This window comes from Hyla sarda, chromosome 3 (genome assembly GCF_029499605.1).
Source record: "Hyla sarda isolate aHylSar1 chromosome 3, aHylSar1.hap1, whole genome shotgun sequence".
NCBI classification, from domain to species: Eukaryota; Metazoa; Chordata; class Amphibia; order Anura; family Hylidae; genus Hyla; species Hyla sarda.
This window is the reverse complement of record NC_079191.1, coordinates 11,965,090-11,982,945: the sequence shown is the minus strand read 5'-3', so window position 1 is coordinate 11,982,945 and position 17,856 is coordinate 11,965,090. Positions and strand designations below refer to the sequence as shown.

The 17,856-nt window shown below is 39.3% G+C and overlaps 1 protein-coding gene across 1 annotated transcript; it reads right to left on the bottom strand.

Annotated features, from left to right (window-relative positions):
* Positions 1-2,672: 2,672 nt before the first annotated feature.
* Positions 2,673-14,622, bottom strand: LOC130360943 (taste receptor type 2 member 4-like). The gene is made up of 2 exons (XM_056563500.1): positions 13,914-14,622; positions 2,673-2,821 (listed from the first exon to the last, which is right to left on the bottom strand). The coding sequence occupies exons 1-2, from the start codon at positions 14,620-14,622 to the stop codon at positions 2,673-2,675; spliced, it is 858 nt and encodes a 285-aa protein (XP_056419475.1).
* Positions 14,623-17,856: the final 3,234 nt, after the last annotated feature.

Genomic DNA, 17,856 nt, shown 5'->3' with positions numbered 1-17,856 from the left:
GAGCGGAGGTGAGTACTGTACAGAACTAAAGGGGGGTGAGAGGGGGCTGGATGATGTCGAAGGCCGCAGTGGTCTTCAACCTGCGGACCTCCGGAGGTTTCAAAACTACAACTCCCAGCAAGCCCGGACAGCCGATGGCTGCCCGGGCTTGCTGGGAGTTGTAGTTTTGAAACCTCTGGAGGTCCGCAGGTTGTAGACCACTGAGGGCGGATGATGAGAAGAGGATGATGAAGGGGGGGGTGTGGGATGATGACAAGAGGATGATGAAGGGGGGTGTGGGATGATGAAGGGGGGTGGGGATGATGACAAGGTGATGATGAAGGGGGGGGTGTGGGATGATTACAAGGGGATGATGAAGGGGGGTGGGGATGATGACAAGGGGATGATGAAGGGGGGTGGGGATGATGACAAGGGGATGATGAAGGGGGGATGTGTGGGATGATGACAAGGGGATGATGACAGGAGATGATGATGAGGGTCTGGATGATGACAGGCGGTGATGATGATGAGGATGTTAATGACGGGTCTGGATGATGACAGGGGGGGATGATGTATTTCCCACTCTAGGCTTATACTCGAGTCAATAACTTTTCCTGGGATTTTGGGTTGAAATTAGGGGTCTCGGCTTATACTCGGGTCGGCTTATACTCGAGCATATACGGTATATGCAGAGTGTGATATAAATAATACTTAATTGTGGACTTGTCACTACAATATTTAAGTGTATACATGACCTCGTATGCAGTGTTATACGCAAGTTTTAAGCCTTATTACATTTCCGGTTTGTGTAGAACTTATTCGAAGCAAATCAAACTTTATTTTTTATTTTTCTTAAATTCAGTGATCTCTAGATACAAAGCCAAGGTCAGATAGATCAAGAAATATTTCATTACAACTACCAGAAGAATTGTTCAGGATGCAAAGAAAACCCCTACATGTTACCTCAGGAAGAAATACAGGCAGTAATGGAAAAAGAAAAGGAAAGAAATCCCGGCACTCACTGTTTTCTTCTGCAAAGTGTAACTTGTTTATTAACACAGTGCTAGTACAAGTGGACGCGTTTCGGCCAAGGCCTGACAATGTCAGTCTGAGTAAGGCTTTGGCCGAAACCCGTCCACTTGTACTAGCACTGTGTTAATAAACATGTTACAATTTGCAGAAGAAAACAGTGAGTGCCAGGATTTCTTTCCTTTTCTGTGTATTGCCTTCCACGTGCACCACTACGGGTCTCGAGTGCCAACCGTTCCTGTTGTCACTGTAATGGAAAAAGACACTGTGGTTGTATAAAGTAGAACAAAACAATGATACTGAAACAAAAATAAGCTGCATGGTAGAATTGCCAGAAAGAAGCCTTTACTGCACAAAGCTTGTTTACAAAATGGCCGACAACACCATTTTTATATGTTTTATGGTTTATATGTAATCTCAGGGATGAATTGGTTAAAAGTCGGATCCCCCAGAATCACCAAAACTGGTTACAAAAGAGTCTCCCGAAAGGGAATTTTAAATGCAAACATTGCTCTTTTTACAAACAATTTGAAGACTCTACGAATATCCAGCTTGGGTGTATTAATCATAGAGTATCCGATTTTATAACATGTCGCTTGGACTATGTAGTTTATGCAGTTTTATGTCCCTGTCACCTATTTTATATAGGCAAAACAATCCGGCCTTTGTTTCATAGGTTCCAGGAGCACATCAATTCAATCAGGACAGGAAAAGGATGCCCCCGGTTGATTTCCCACATTCAAGAGATGCATAAATGTCTCTTTCTGTTATGTAATTTGATATAGTTTTGTATTTTCTATGTGATTCTTGTAGATGTTAAATACAGACGATTGTATAAGGTGCTGTACTGATTGCCGACAGGGAGTATTTAGACGGGGCTCCGTCTACTCCCATCATGCCTTGACAAAGCGTTATTTGACGCGAAACTAGCGCTCATCGGCGTTCTGGTCTGACACCCCTGTGTCCTGCAATGCTGCAATGTCTTCTTCTTTGTCTGACCCTTTTTATATGTTTACTGGCCTCACCATTTAGCCTGGTCGATGTGTTTTCTCCAGACAGCTTTATAGTTGTATAATCTGATATTTTACTGAGGTGAAACAGGGGCTTGGTTGTTTGTTCTTCAATAAATTTGTTTGTTCTTTGCTTTGCAAGCAACTTCAGACCGGCTTGAAGATTTGCATAGAAACCAGCCGAACAGTTTACATGATTAATAGACACAAAACTGCTATAAAGAATCTGACCTTATTAGATCTGTATACACAACCTGAGACAACACAGGAGAGATTACACCCCTTGGACGGGAGCTCTTCACTTATGATAATGGAATTTTCTATCCGTTATATTCTCTCAGCTGTGATCTATATGCAATGCCTGGTGGGATTCACAGTAAATCTGATTATTGTGGCGGCTAATTTCATGAAGTGGACAATCCTAAGATCTCTCCAGGACTGTGATAAGATCCTCAGCTCCTTGGTGATTTCAAGAGGCTTTTATTTTTTCAGCATTGTTCTGTGGTTCTCTATGTTTTTATTTTTTCCATGGCTAAAAAAAAACAATATTGCTTTATCAATAATTAATATTCAGTTTATGTTCATCTGCTACAGCAGTCACTGGTTGGCCACCCTCCTCTGTGTCTTTTACTGTGTGAAGATTGTGACCTACAACTATAAACTCTTCATCTTCCTGAAGACCCGGATTTCCACCATGGTCCCATGGTTGATTTGGGTCTCTCTGCTGATCTCACTGATCTTCAGTCTTTTGTTTGGTTTATATGGACTTGATGACTTGAAGCTAAAGATATCAACAAATAACTCTACAGAAAACATGACGGAGTATAGAACTGCTACTGTTGTAAACATTAATAACCAGTTGCTGATTTTCTCTCTCGGCTCCTTTCCGCCATTTGTAATCTTTTGTGTTTCCAACTTCTCATTGATTCATTTCCTTTTAATTCACACCAGACGGATGAGGAGCATCGAGTCCCATCATCAATGCCCGAACTTACAATCTCACTTTGTTGCTTTGAAAAGTATGAGCTTATTTTTGCTGTTACGGACAATGCTTTTTATATTTACAAGTCTTTACATTTGTGTTATTTATTAAAATTTGAAGTTTGTGAAGGAGATTTTTTTTATATTGAAATGTAGTCCTCCATTGTTTCATTCTCTCTACATAATGTTTTCCAGCAAAGAAGTAAGAAAGTTGTTCACATCAATTTGTTCTGTTATTGTAACAATGTAAATGTCCATTGAATACTTATATTAATTTCTTAAATGTCATACTGATATCTAAACTAGATAATCTTAGCTGTAGAAATGACATTTTCCTTAAATTAGGATGGCAAGATTTTCTTGTCATGTATTTTTACTTGTCATGTGGACACTACAACAATCAAAAAAATCATCTTTGCTGTATAGACTGGGACATGTTGAACAGAGTCATCATTAGAGAGGAGTGAGTCAATAGCATCTCCCCCCTAACTATTCAACTATACTTCCCTTAAACTATTCAACTCAACTATTGTTGGAAGACTAGATAAAACAAGAGATTAAATTCTACTACACTATACACAAAATGCACTGTATGCATCTCCTCTATCTCTCCTCCATCTGAATTTTCATTATTTTGCCTTATTTCCCATATAGGGATGCATTCAGCTTTTTCACCCATTCAGCTTTTTCACCCATATTGACTTGCTCTATCAGACTGGAATTCATTTTTTAATTACATTTCGTTGAAATTCCCTTTAACTTCTTTCTGATGTGTATTTATGTTTTTGTTTATATTATTTGAAGTATAATTTTAGCAAATTTTAATTTGTCATTTTTCTATTAATTCTTCTTATTAATTTGCTGTTCATCTTAAATGACAGGCTCAATTAATGTTTAAGGTTATAAGGTTTAGGAGGTTATTGCATGCTTGTTATTTGCTGTGTCGCTAAATATATGTAATAAGTTGGATATTACTTAAAAAAATTTTTAATTCAATTAACCTGAAATGAAATAAGAAAACACATTGGGGGACAGTTATCATTGTTTGCTTTGGTAAGCAAGTTCTGAAGTCATTTTAATATACATTTTTTGCTTTAGTTTTGTTTATGTGCTACATATTTATTATACTATGACAGGGGGTTGATTAATTTGGAGCACATAAGCAAAACAAAAAAGTCATAGCTGAGACTTTTGTGAGACTTTTTAAATTTGCTCACGTACGGGAGTTTTGTACTCCAGGTGAGACCTGGAGTAGACTTGTGACTTTTTGTAAGGGGTTTGTGACTTTTTTTTTTTTTGCCTCTGTGCTATTTTCGCACATCCTAAATACCTAACCACTGCAAAGTGAAAATTGAAATTTGCTTAGGTAAGGCTGTTTGTAACATTTTGCTTATTCACAAAAGTCGCACAAAAAAGCGCTTAGGCGCATGTGCTACTTTTTGCTCAACTTTTGTACACAATAAAGGCTCAAAATACTTTTATAAATGTCCCCCAATATGATATTGTTTAGAGTTGATCTAACTTTTCAAAAGTTTTGTTCTGCGGACTCACTGAAATTTCTGAATAAGTTTGGTTTGTGGTGAACAGGTTCTCCACAAACCGGCATTGAAATTAACACTGCCTAAGAGCTCTTAAGCTGCTATTTTCTCCTAGGAATGCATTTAAGTAGTTTATTCTGTATAATTTGGACACTGATGTATTGGAAGATGCAGTGGCTTTTTTTTTTCCAGTGTTCCAGAGTTGCAACAGGATTGGTGATAGTGTCTTAAGATTGTGAAGAAAAAGATTTAGCAAATATTAAAAAGTATATAAAAGAAATTCTCCCTTTTAGAAGTAGCAACAGGTTTTGAGTCTGGCAAGTAAAGACACCATGGATTTTTCAAAGGCTCCCTAAATTCTCCCTTTTTGGGAGTTGCAACAGGATTGGTGTCCAAAAATAGTAAAGAAGAAATAGCATTTGAATAAAAAAAATTGTCTCTTTTTTGGGGATCATGGGTTGTGTATGTGTAGGCCTGTAGTTGCAAATGCAGCAAAGGTGATATACTGGTAGGAGTTGTAGTAGTTTGCGGACAGCAGGCAGTGGCAGACTGGTGGAAGCTGAAGTATCCATCATGCAGTGGTGGACTGGTGGGAGTTGTAGTAATCAGCAGACATTCAATTTATTTTTTAGCTATGTTTATACCTGTTTTTCATGCATATTTTATAATAAAAAATGCATGAAGGAACAAAAAAAATGCATGAAAATGCACTGTATGAACATAGCCTTCTAGTTATTTGGCCTTATTTCCTCCATAGAGATGTAGTTAGTTTTAATCAGTTTGTCACGTTTCTAGTTAAAACAGTTTGCCACTGTTTCATAGATGTCTCTGTGTGAGAAAAATAAATTTGTGAGATGAATTCTAGTTTTCCTAGACTTTATTTTATAGATTAATAAATGTTAGTTTTAATTTTTGGTAGCATTTTGGAAAATTTTAATATATATATATATATATTTATTTTATTTTTTTTAAATAACTGTTTTATTTATTATTTTCATCAGGTTATTTAAGATATAAACAATATAAAAATAGAAAGACAATAACAAGTCAAGAGCAGTCTCGTTAGCAAACCATCAGGTTCAGGCATATAAGATTGTGTAGTTAACATCCTAGGATAAAATATATATATATTTTTTACATTTTTATATTTTTTATATTTATTGATACCTTTGATGCCATTTGCTGTTCACTTTAAGTGTGTGTGTAATTTGCTGTGGTGTTAAATATATAATAAATATTCTTTGAAAAAATGCTTTGTAATGTTTTTTGTTATTATATTTACCTGGATTAACATTTTTGATTGACTTTAATAATGTACTTATGCCTATTTATTAGTATGTTACAATCTATGTATGCTGTAACAATAGGCAATATGGGAAGACAACCCTGGGGTCCTGTAGATAACTAAATAATATAAAATACTAGGTAAAATATATATGCAGTAGACAATCTCATGGAGAAAATCCAAAGCACCAGGGATGTGATAAAAAAATTTCCAAGTTTATTTCCATCCATCGTAAAAGGGGGTAACATCAGAGCTGGTGTAAGTGTTTCTTACATGTGACACGTTTATCATACTATCACAGGGGGGTTGATAAATTTGGCTCACACAAGCAAAAACACAAAAACTAATTTTTAGCAAAAACCAAGAAATGACTTCAGAACACCACTTCGTAACACCGCCTCTTCTCTTCTTTGACTTTTCTGCTCTAAAGCCGCATTTGTGACAAAAAATGTGCCATATGTATGTGTTTATTAATTTTTTTTCAACTTTTTCCCCCTAAATTTCCCCTCTACTAACCCCATTTTTTTTCTCATTTCAGTTCTGCATATGCAAAGGACTACTTCGGACTACAGTGATCAGCATTTTTTTTTTTGTTTATTATTAATAAAATGGTTAACAAGGGCTTGTGGGGGAGTGTTTTTTGGAATAAAATTTCTTTAAATGTCTGTTTTTTAAATTTTTTTTATTTCTTAACAGGATTAGTAGTGGAAGCTGTCTAATTGATGGAATCCATTACCAAGCCGGGCTTAGCATTAGCCCCAAAAACATCTAGCGCTAACCCCCGATTATTACCCTGGTACCCACCGCCACAAGAGTCGGTACCAACAGTCAAAAATGCTGCTCCTGGGCCTAGGGGGTAACAGGCTGGCATTATTTAGTCTGGGGAGGGCCAGTAACAATGGTCCTTGCGCACCCTGGTAACGTCAGGCTGTTGCTGCTTGGTTAGTATTGTGCTAAGAATGAAAATATGGGGAACCACACACATTTTTTGCATAAAAAATTAAATAATAATAAAAAAACAACGCATAAGGTTACCCCTATTTTCAGTGTCAGCCAGATACCAACCAAACAGCAATAGCCTGACATTACCAGGGTGGAAGAGGACCATTGTTCCTGGCCCTCCCCAGCCTAAATAATGCCAGCCTGTTACCGCCTAGGCCCAGGAGCGCTATTTTTGACGCTCTGCGCCTGTTGGTCCGGGCTCTTCCCGGCACCCCTGGGGCGGTGGGTACCGGGGTAATAATCAGGGGTTAGCACTAGCTGTTTTTGTTTTTAATGCTAAGCCTCGGTTTAGTAATAGATTCCGTCTATTGGACAGCTTCCACTACTAAGCCTGTTAAGAAAACTTTTTAAAAAAAGCATACGTTTAAAAAAAAATGTATTCCAAAAAACACTCCCCCACAAGCCCTCTTTAACCATTTTATTAATATTAAATAATAAAAAAAAAAACCCTGTCATCGACGTAATCCACAGAATTTGAAGAAATCCTCTGTATAGACAGATCTGAAATGAGAAGAAGAGAACACAAAAAATATGGTAATACATTTATGGCGCCTCCAGCAGTTGCTAAACTACAACCCCCATCCCATGATGGGAGTTGTAATTTAGAAACAGCGAACCTCCAGTTTAGCAACAGCCAGGGAAACCCGCTTATCTCCCACCCACCTGCCACCCATGACTACAAATCCCAGCATGCCCTTACAGCAATGACATGCTGGGAGTTGTAGTTGTGTGGTGCGTGGGTGGTATATGGAGGGGGGGCAGCATGGTGGCATACTGCGGGTGGTGGGTGTATGCGGGGACAGTGGGTGATACATGCGGGTGGGTGGTGGGGAGCGTAGCCGGCCGGGAACCATGAATATAATACTACGGCATTGTCATTTCATATTCCCCACCTGGAGCTGTGAGTGGCCGAGGGGTCTGGGCCAATCACAGCTTAAGGAGGGAAAAATGAAACTACAGTGTCCTAGTTTCATATTCCTGTGAGCTTGCCGGGGAGTGGAGCACTTGTCACCTGCCTGCACCACACAACTACCACTCCCAGCATGTCCTTACTGTAATGGCATGCTGGGATTTGTGGTCATGCAGCGCAGGTGACAAGTGCTCCGCTCCTCCGCCGGCTCACAGGAATATGAAACTACAACACTGTAGTTTCATTTTTCCCTCCTGAAGCTGTGATTGGCCCAGAACCCTCGGCCAATCACAGCTCCATGTTGGGAATATGAAATGACAATGCTGTAGTATTATATTCAAGGTTCCCGTCCGGCTCCGCTCCCCACCACCTGCCCGCATCTATCACCCGCTGCCCCCCTCATACACCCTCCACCTGCAGTATGTCACCAGCACGCAGCTCCCCACAAATACCACCCGCCGCCCGTGCACCACACAACTAAAACTCCCAGCATGTCCTTGCTGTAGGGGCATGCTGGGAGTTGTAGTCATGCGGCGCAGGTGGGTGGGAGGTGTGCGAGTGGGTGCCAAGCTTCCCTGTCACCCACCCGCACATTTCCCACCAGCCTACGCCTCACAACTACAACTCCCAGCATGCCTTTACAGTTAGGACATGCTGGGAGTTGTAGTCATGCGGTGCAGGCTGGTGGGAGATAAGCGAGCTTCCCAGGCTGTTGCTAAATTACAACTCCTGTCATGGGATGGGGGTTGAAGTTTAGCAACTGCTGGAGGCACCATAAATGTATTAACATATTTTCCGTGTTCTTTTCTTCTCATTTCAGATCCGTGTATGCAGAGGATTTCTTCGGATTCTGAGGATTACGTTGATGACTTTTTTTTCAGTTTAATATTAATAAAATGGTTAAAGAGGGCTTGTGGGGGAGTATTTTTTTGGAATAATTTTTTTTTATGTTTTTTTTTAACTTACTTGACAGGGGAAGCTGTCCAATAGACGGAATCCATTACTAAGCCAGGCTTAGCGTCAGCCACAAAAACAGCTATCGCTAACCCCAAAATATCACCCCGGAACCCACCGCCCCAGGAATGCCAGGAAGAGCTGGTACCAACAGGTCCGGAGTGTCAAAAATGGCACTCCTGGGTCTAGGCGGTAACAGGCTAGCGTTATTTAGGCTGGGGAGGGTCAGTAACAATGGTCCTCACCCACCCTGTTGTTGTTTGGTTGGTATCTGGCAGAGAATGAAAATATGGGGAACCCTATGCGTTTAAAAAAAAAAGATTTATTCAACAAATGTGTGTGGTTCCCCGTATTTTCATTCTCAGCAAGATACCAACCAAGCAGCAACAGCCTGACGTTACCAGGGTGGGCAAGGACCATTGTTACTGGCCCTCCCCAGCCTAAATAACACCAGCCTGTTACCGCCTAGGCCCAGGAACGCCATTTTTTATGCTCTGGGCCTGTTGGTCCTGGCACCCCTGTGGCGGTGGGTACCGGGTAATAATCGGGGGTTAGCGCTATCTTTTTTTTGGGCTAACGCTAAGCCTGGCTTAGTAATGGATTCTGTCTATAAGACAGCTTCCACTACTAAGCCTTTTAAGAAAACTAAAAAAAAAACCACTACGTTTTGAAGACTTTTATTCCAAAGAAAACAAACCCTTGTTAACCATTTTATTAATATTAAACAAGAAAAATGTTGGTCACCATAGTCCAAAGTAGTCCTTTGCATACACGGAACTGAAATGAGAAAAAAAAAACATACAAAAAATGGGTTAGCACGTTTAGGGGAATAAAGTGGTAAAAAAAATGAAATAAATACATATATATCACACATTTTTGTCACAAATGCGGCTTTAGAGCAGAAAAGTCACAGAGGAGAAGAGGTGGTGTTACAAAGTGGTGTTCTTAAGTCATTTCTTGGTTTTTGCTTATGTATGCTAAAAAAAAGTGTTTTTGCTTATGTATGCCAAATTTATTGTGGAGTCCCGGTACCGTATTGCATACCGTACCTAGTGTCAGGGTGTCCCCAAAGTCAGAGTTCCTAGTAAGGGATGGGGTCCGCCTGCTGAGTAAGTCCCCAGTCGCCTCTTTATCTTTAAATTTGATGTGTTACATCTATATAATATATAAATCTTGTTTACCTGTATAGCGTCGCAGGACCTTAGGTCATGTGACTAGAGTAGATTCCTCTGTGGTGTGCTAAAGGACCTTTGGAGGACCTCAGGTCACGAGTTTGCCCACAACTCTTTGTAAAGACAATTGATAGTTGGTAAGGACCAAAGAGATTTTTTCACAGCTCTTTGCGGGAAATATGAATAGGTGTATATATACGGCAGTGTAGGGGACCATGGAAGAGTGGCCGCCCACATCTATACATTAAATAGGAGGATCGCAACTGGTGTCAAAAGTGACACGGCAATCTGTCGATTAGTATAGGTACTACTATTCCCATCACGAAACTGTGTGTTCCATGCTGGGAGTAGTAGTACTACCTAAAAAAAAGTTTAAAAAAAAGGGAAAAACACACACACTACATTTTTATTATTGTCAGCTACATATTTAGTGCCCTGCCTGCACACTGGACCATTCTAATAACGGATGCAAACTGATGCAAAAGGATGCCATTTAGTGGGATCCATTTGCATCAGTTTTTCATCCGTTAGTATCAGCTGTCGGCAGACACCCACAGCCGGGACTACTACTACTCCCATCATGGAACATACTTCTTTGCATGATGGGAGTAGTAGTTCCTCTGCTGCGGGAGTCTGCAGGTGGCTGGGGAGAGTACATTAGTGTTTCTACTACTACCCCCATCATGGAACAGAGTCTGTACCCGATGTGATCAGCAGTTATAAAGCAGGGGAGTGGGCGGCATGCTCTGCTCCCCTGCAATGTATATACTACTGTGTAAACTTTCATTTTAAATCCCCTGCCAGATGAACTGAATGGCAGGCATCGAGAAGCCATTCAGGGCTCCCGGCGGGGTTTTTTAAACTACTACTTTGTCCCCCAAATTTATGCCCCATGCATGTTTATAATAATGCATTGGCCCCAGGGTGTTTATAATAAATTGGCCCCAGTGTGTTCATAATAATTAATTGGCCCCAGTGTGTTTATAATAATTAATTGTCCCCAGTTTGTTTATAATAATGAATTGGCCCCAGTTTGTTTATAATAATTAATTGGCCCCAGTGTGCTTACAATAATGCATTTAATTTAATCAAATTTGCCTGTGCGTGTGAAAGGAAACCCGAGTACCCCAGGAGAAATGTTGTTCTTGGGAAGACTGATCCTAGGGCTCCAGTTCTGCAGGGAGACAGTGATTCAAGGGTTAACTTATAGAGATAACTTATAGGGATGGTTTGCACATCGACAAATTCTGATCCAAAATCATAGGACAGAAGGAGAAAGAAAAAAGCGGATATACTAAGTTACAATGCACACCTATCAGTAACAACAATATTCTGTATGAAATATTAATCTTTATTAGCAAATAATATACAAAACTACATGGATATAAAAAGACACAATGCAAATTAAAACAATTAAAATAGCTGTAACTAGAGCAACCTCCTACAAAAACATGAGGGGAGGATATAACAACCCTCATTTGGACATAAATATTAGTAAATGGCACTACTCAGTCCATCCAAAACTTCAACCTAATGTCTAAACCATATATGTGACAGAAAAAAACACAGTCACCTAGTGTACAGAATCATATTTACAGTGCGGCATCAAGGCAAACAATGCTGCCCTATACTCTGTACACAGGCTGGACTGGCTGCCCTATAGAGCATAAGTATGACAATAGCTATAAACCTAAAACAAGCAAACCAATTCAGGGTACTAGACATGCGATTGGACGGGTTCAGGTATAAACAGGTTACAACATGTGAAACCCACAGAACCCCACGCGTTCTGTCGCTGTTAGGCAACTTCCTCAGGGGTGTAGGATTACAGCAATATAATGACTTTAAATATTGACCTTAAAGGGGTAGTCCAGTCCTGAAAAACGTATCCCCTATCCTAAGGATAGGGGATATGTTTCAGATGGCGGGGGGTCCGGACATCTGCCTGAACTGCGTTGTCCGTCATTAGCCATGGGTCCTGGCTGCTGATAACAGCTGGGACCGTGCGGGTATGATGCGAGCTCTGCTCCTGAGCTTGCTTCACAACCCTCCCATGCCGCAGCACCGTTTAGAAACGGTGTTTTGCGGCAAGGGGTTAATGTGTCGAAAAACATGTGGAGAACAACCCTTCCCACAGAACTCTCATATCAGCAGAAAAGCTTCACATACAAATCTATATACAGTTTATAGTGTATAGAGTTCTTAACTTGGTCCATTTAGCCCTTCCACAGTATAATAAAGGTGACTGGTCCTTCTAATGATCGTGTGATGACTCTGCTCATTATGTCCCAATCTATAGAGAAAAGCAAAAATAATAGGTAGTGTTGTGACTGCTCAAGAACGATGAATCTGTTGGTTGTTACAGATCATCTATTAGTGTAATACTATGTTGAAAAAAAGTACCGCAGGGCTACCTTCCCATTTCTGCTGGAATAAAAACTTAACTATGTTATAACGTTAAGATAAAGAGTTCAATCCTGTTCCAATGATTTAATAAAAAAATCAAGAAATACAATTTTTTATGAATCAAATTCATTATTTTTTTTATTATTAATTAAATTAAAATGATCTAAAATTATACTAAAACACAACTTGATACAAACAAACCACTCAAATAATTGCACCTCAAAATACAGCCTAATGTTAACTAAAATACATCAAACAAAACAAGGTCTCACACAACGTTGATAAAAAATGACAAATATTACAATCAAAATTCAATGAGGAAAAGATGAGTCCTAGAGACGACTATGTCTCTAAAGAGTAAATATGCCAATGAAAATAAATGTTTATTATTAATTCCACATTAAATATTTAAAGGTAAAATCATATACAAGAGGATGCATTAAACTATAAGAATATCTTATTTATTCTACTTCAGCTTCATTACTTAGATCTCAGTTTGTAAAACAGAAATCGTTGAGCAGATTAATTATTGCAAAAGCACCAGAATTATGATGTAATACGCACCAAAAACTGTCTCACAGTTCGGTGACATTTATTACGTTTTGAACATTTCTCAGAAACTTTCCCCCACTAATAGTTGTTTTAAGCTTAGAATAGACAGCCTAAGAATGTTACAGATTTATCAGACAATATGATATACTTTCATAAATGTGGTGTATTCTTAGAATCTTAGATTGGCTAGACCATGTTTCCATTTTGTAACTATTAGGCCATGTTCACATGGCCGAACATGGGCGCAATGTCCACCTGGAAAATACTGGCAGACATTCCACGCATTTGAATGTTCCGGTGGGCGCTAAGTAGACATGTCTATTCTTTCTCTGGACAACATGTGCACAGTGCATTAGAATCCCATTGAAATCAATGCAGCACTACATAGCCCAGTAGAAAAAGAAGGGTTCCAGGGTCCCAGATCCAGACCGAGATCCACTTCAAATAAGTACACAGCGCAGCACTCCAAAATACTCCAAAACTATTTCGATTTATTCAACTCATGTTTAAGCAGCTGTTCGAACATGAGTGAAATCAATCACATTTCTTTACATTTTGGGGATTTCTGCACCATTCTGTACTTATCAAGTGGTTCTGGATCTGGGATGCTGGCACCCTTCTTCTCCTATTGGGCTAAATAGTGCTGCATATTGTGGTGAACAAAATATAATTAAAATATAATACAGTTCAAAATAAATATACAAAACACAAAATTTATGATGATTAACTTCCATTAATGATAATATTAGATATTTGTATTACAAACAAAATAGCCCCCCCCCCCCTTAATTTCTTTCAAAAATATCTGGAAGTATTTACTAGCCAATTACATAACTACAATAATTCTATATACATGGGTGAGAGGAGTGTACAGGATCCTCTAGGAACTTCTGATAACACCCCCACACATTGAGATAAACATCTTCCTCACTTCACCGCTGGAAGAGATCACATACAGGGAATGGACCAATGGGAGGCTACACATTATTATGGAACTGTTAAGCATTTTAAAGTTGGAAGTAAAAAATATACCAAACGTGAAAAGACTCATACATATAAAAAACATAATCTGTAGCAGCAAAAATAAGCTCATACTTTTCAATGCATCAAAGTGAGATTTTAGGTTTGGGCTCTGGATATGTGACTCATTGCTCCTCACCCGTCTGGCGTGAATGAGGAGGAAATGGATTAACAGTGAGTTGGCAACAAAAAATATTACAAATGGTGGAAAGGAGCCGACAGTAAAGATCAGGAACCGACTATTAAAGTCTGGAACAATACCACTTCCATAGTCCATCATAGATTCATTGGAACCATTCAATAAATTTTGTGGCTCTAATTTAAAGCCAAACCAACCCAATGGAAGGTTGGAGATCAGTGAGATTATCAGAGAAACGAGAATAAACTGCGGGACCATGGTGGAGATCTGGGTCTTCAGGAAGTTGAAGAGTTTATAGTTGTAGGTCACAATCTTCACACAGTAGAAGACACAGAGGAGAGTGGCCAACCACTGACTGCTGGAGAACATGAACAAAGTCAGAATGTACACGGTTGACCTTAACATTTTGCTTTTTATTAGCCATGGAAGAAGTTGAAAGATGGAGTTCCGCAAAGCAACACATATAAAATACAAGGCTCTGGACATGGCCAAAGAGCTAAAGATCTTATCACAGGTCAGGAGAGATATCAGGCTTTTCCATTTCATGAAGTTAGCCACCACAATAATCATATTTACTGTGAATCCCACCAGACATTCCACATAGAGCACGGCCAGGAGAATGTATGGAAGAGACAATGCAGTCATCCTTCTAAGATGTACAATCTTCTCTTTCTTGTATCGTCTAAGGTTTTGTATACAGATCCGATCAGCTCAGCTTCTTTATAACAGTTTTGTTTCCATTACTCAGATACATTCTTCTAGCAGGTTATTTTTTCATGCAAATCTCTAATCCGCTCTGTGGCTGGTTGCAAATATCTATGTGCTCTATAGAACAAACAAATTCATTTAAGAAAAAACAACCAATGTGCTCTTGTTTAACCCCAATAAAATATCATATTCCATAGCTAAGATCATAGAAAATGTAATAAATAAACTTATGTCCATTAAAATTAAACAGGTTATATGGTAAATGTATATACAAGAATCTTAAATAGCTCTGTTTGGTCAAAAAAGAATAACAATTCTTTGCCTAATTTTGGTCAAATTGAACTTAAAAAAGAATTATTATTTCTTGACCCTAACATGCTAAATCAATTCACCTTCTGCTGGGCATATGGCCTCTGACTGGGTGACATGCAGGATCCACTATCAATTTAAAACCTCCTGTGAACAGGGAGGGGTGCAGGGCTAGAGAGGGTGCAACTCCCCCTTGCTTGTAAAGTAAAAACACAAAAAAGAAAAATAGCCAGCACCTACCTACCTAATACACGGGTGCACGTTGCTGTGGAAAATACTGAGTATATAAAAAAGAAAGAAAGGTTGCAGCAGCACTCTTGGTCAAAAAAATAGAGGCTTTTAGCGCACTTTTTGATCAAAACGTGTCCCCCATCCACCACGCGGAGGTGGCCTCATTTCGGATGGGACCCTAGCATGCTAAATCAATTCACCTACTGCTGGGCATATGGCCTCTGACTGGGTGACATGCAGGATCCACTATCAAATTAAAATTGCAAACCTCCTATGAGGTGGCCCCATTTTGGATGGGACCATGACCATTTATAAGGTTCCACATTTGCAACAATATACAAGTTGGTTAAACATGGCTTACCAAATGATAGGGGATAAGATGTCTGATTGCGGGGGTCCCCAGCTGCAGGGATTGCAGGGGTCTCGGCTCCGACACCCCAGACATGCAGTTCACGCATGGTCACGCAGTTCATGCATGGTCACCCCTCACAACGCAAGTCTATGGGAGGGGGCGTCACGCATATTTTAGGAAGATATCCCCTATCTACAGGATATCAGATAACAGGCTGATCAGTAGGGGTCCAATCAATTGGCAGCACTCTATTTTCTATAGGGACATTGTCAAGTAAGTAGAGAACTCGGGGGCCCTATAGAGAATGAACACAGCTCTGGCTGAGACCACACGGTGCCCTCTGTTCTTGGCAAGGGCAATGTTGTTGCCATTCTCGGTAAGGGTCTCAGTATTTGGTTCCCCACAATCATCTTGTTACCCCCTATCCTGTGGATAGATGATACCTTCAACAGGTTGCACTAAGCCTGTAAGACAAAAGAACAATACTAAGTTTATTTAAAGGACTTTGGAACATTAGTCAACATGTAACATGCACCAGTGAATAGAAAAAACTTTTGACGTTTCCTAACGAGGACGAGAAGGAAGAAAACGTCCTCAGAAGCTCCTCTCACCACTCCGTGTCTATGAGACCAGGATGGCTCTAAAGACCAACATTATAAGTCTTTCCAGGTCACATGACACATAGCTGGAGAAAAAGGCCTTAAGGGGAACTTCTCTGGGGCCGTTCTAATGATCGATCAGGGTCTGAATACTCAGACCATCACTGATTAAAACCTTTGAGATGTCTTTATGACATATCAAAAGTTTTTTTCTATTTACCCTGTCCATTCAATTTAACTTAAGCAACAAGTGTTACCTAAACCACATACCCAAACCATGCAAAAAAATGTTACAAGTTTATAAGGGCCACACAGAACAAAAATACATCACATCTAAAAACACTTGGAAAGCCTAAAGAATTAGCCTGACTACAACATGAGGAACCCATTTTGATCACCCTCTGGGCATCCCGTACAATGTAAACAATGTGATATAAAATAGCTATACTCTTAAAGGGGTACTCCCGTGGAAACCTTTTTTTTTTTTAAATCAACTGGTGCCAGAAAGTCAAACAGATTTGTAAATCACTTCTATGAAAAAATCTTAATCCTTCCAGTACTTTTTAGGGGCTGTATATTAAAGAGAAATCCAAAAAAAGAAATGCATTTCCTGTGACGTCCTGACCACAGTGCTCTCTGCTGACTTCTGCTGTCCATTTAAGGAACTGTCCAGAACAGGAGAAAATCCCCATAGAAAATCTCTCCTCCTCTGGACAGTTCCTGACATGGACAGAGGTGTCAGCAGAGAGCACTGTGGTCAGACTGAAAAGAACAACTCAACTTCCTCTGGAGCATACAGCAGCTGATAAGTACTGGAAGGATTAAGATTTTTAAATAGAAGGAATTTAAAAATCTGTTTAACTTTCTATTTATAAATATGTTTAACTCTTTGGCACCAGTTGATTGGGAAAAAAAGTGTTTTCCACCTTTAAAACAAATAGCAGTGTGACCACATGGTTTGTTGTGGAGCCCAAATAGACTCCCAATAATAACACATTGTATGTTAAACATGAATATTATACTCAGCAACATTAGTAGATTTTAATTCACCTATTATCCTTTTAATAAATTTGAGTAAAAGATAAGTTTTATATCAGGGTAGTTATAGGATGATTTCTGACTGTTCACAATAGTGAAGAACCTGATGACAATGAAGAAATCACTTTAGTAAATTTTGAAAAATTTGTAAAAAATTCTATTGGGAGGTGCAAAAATAAAATATAGACAGTACAGAGGTGTGTTTTTTTTTACATTCTGAAAAGTTGAAAAGAAACAATGACATTTTGCTTTACGGGAAGTTGCAATACGAAAATAAAGATGCTCTAGACAGTAAAGAAGTAGAATTCTCACATTTTAAAGTTATTAAAAGTGAAATTGAAGTCACTCTAGACAAGAGGCAAGTGCAATTTTGCATTTTTTGGGAGTTCCAACAGGTTTCGAGTCGGGCAAGTGAAAAAACACCATGGATTTTTTTTGAAGTCTCTTAAAAATTATCTCTTTTTGGAAGTTGAAACAGGATTGATGTCCCCAAATAGTTAAGAAGAATTAGCTTTTGTATGAAAAACTGAAGAATATTACCACTTTTTTTTTAGAGATCATGGGTTGTCTGGTTGGAAGAAGCAAGGACAGTAGACTGGTGGGGCTAGTATTGATCAACGCACAGCAGAAGGTGGACACCTG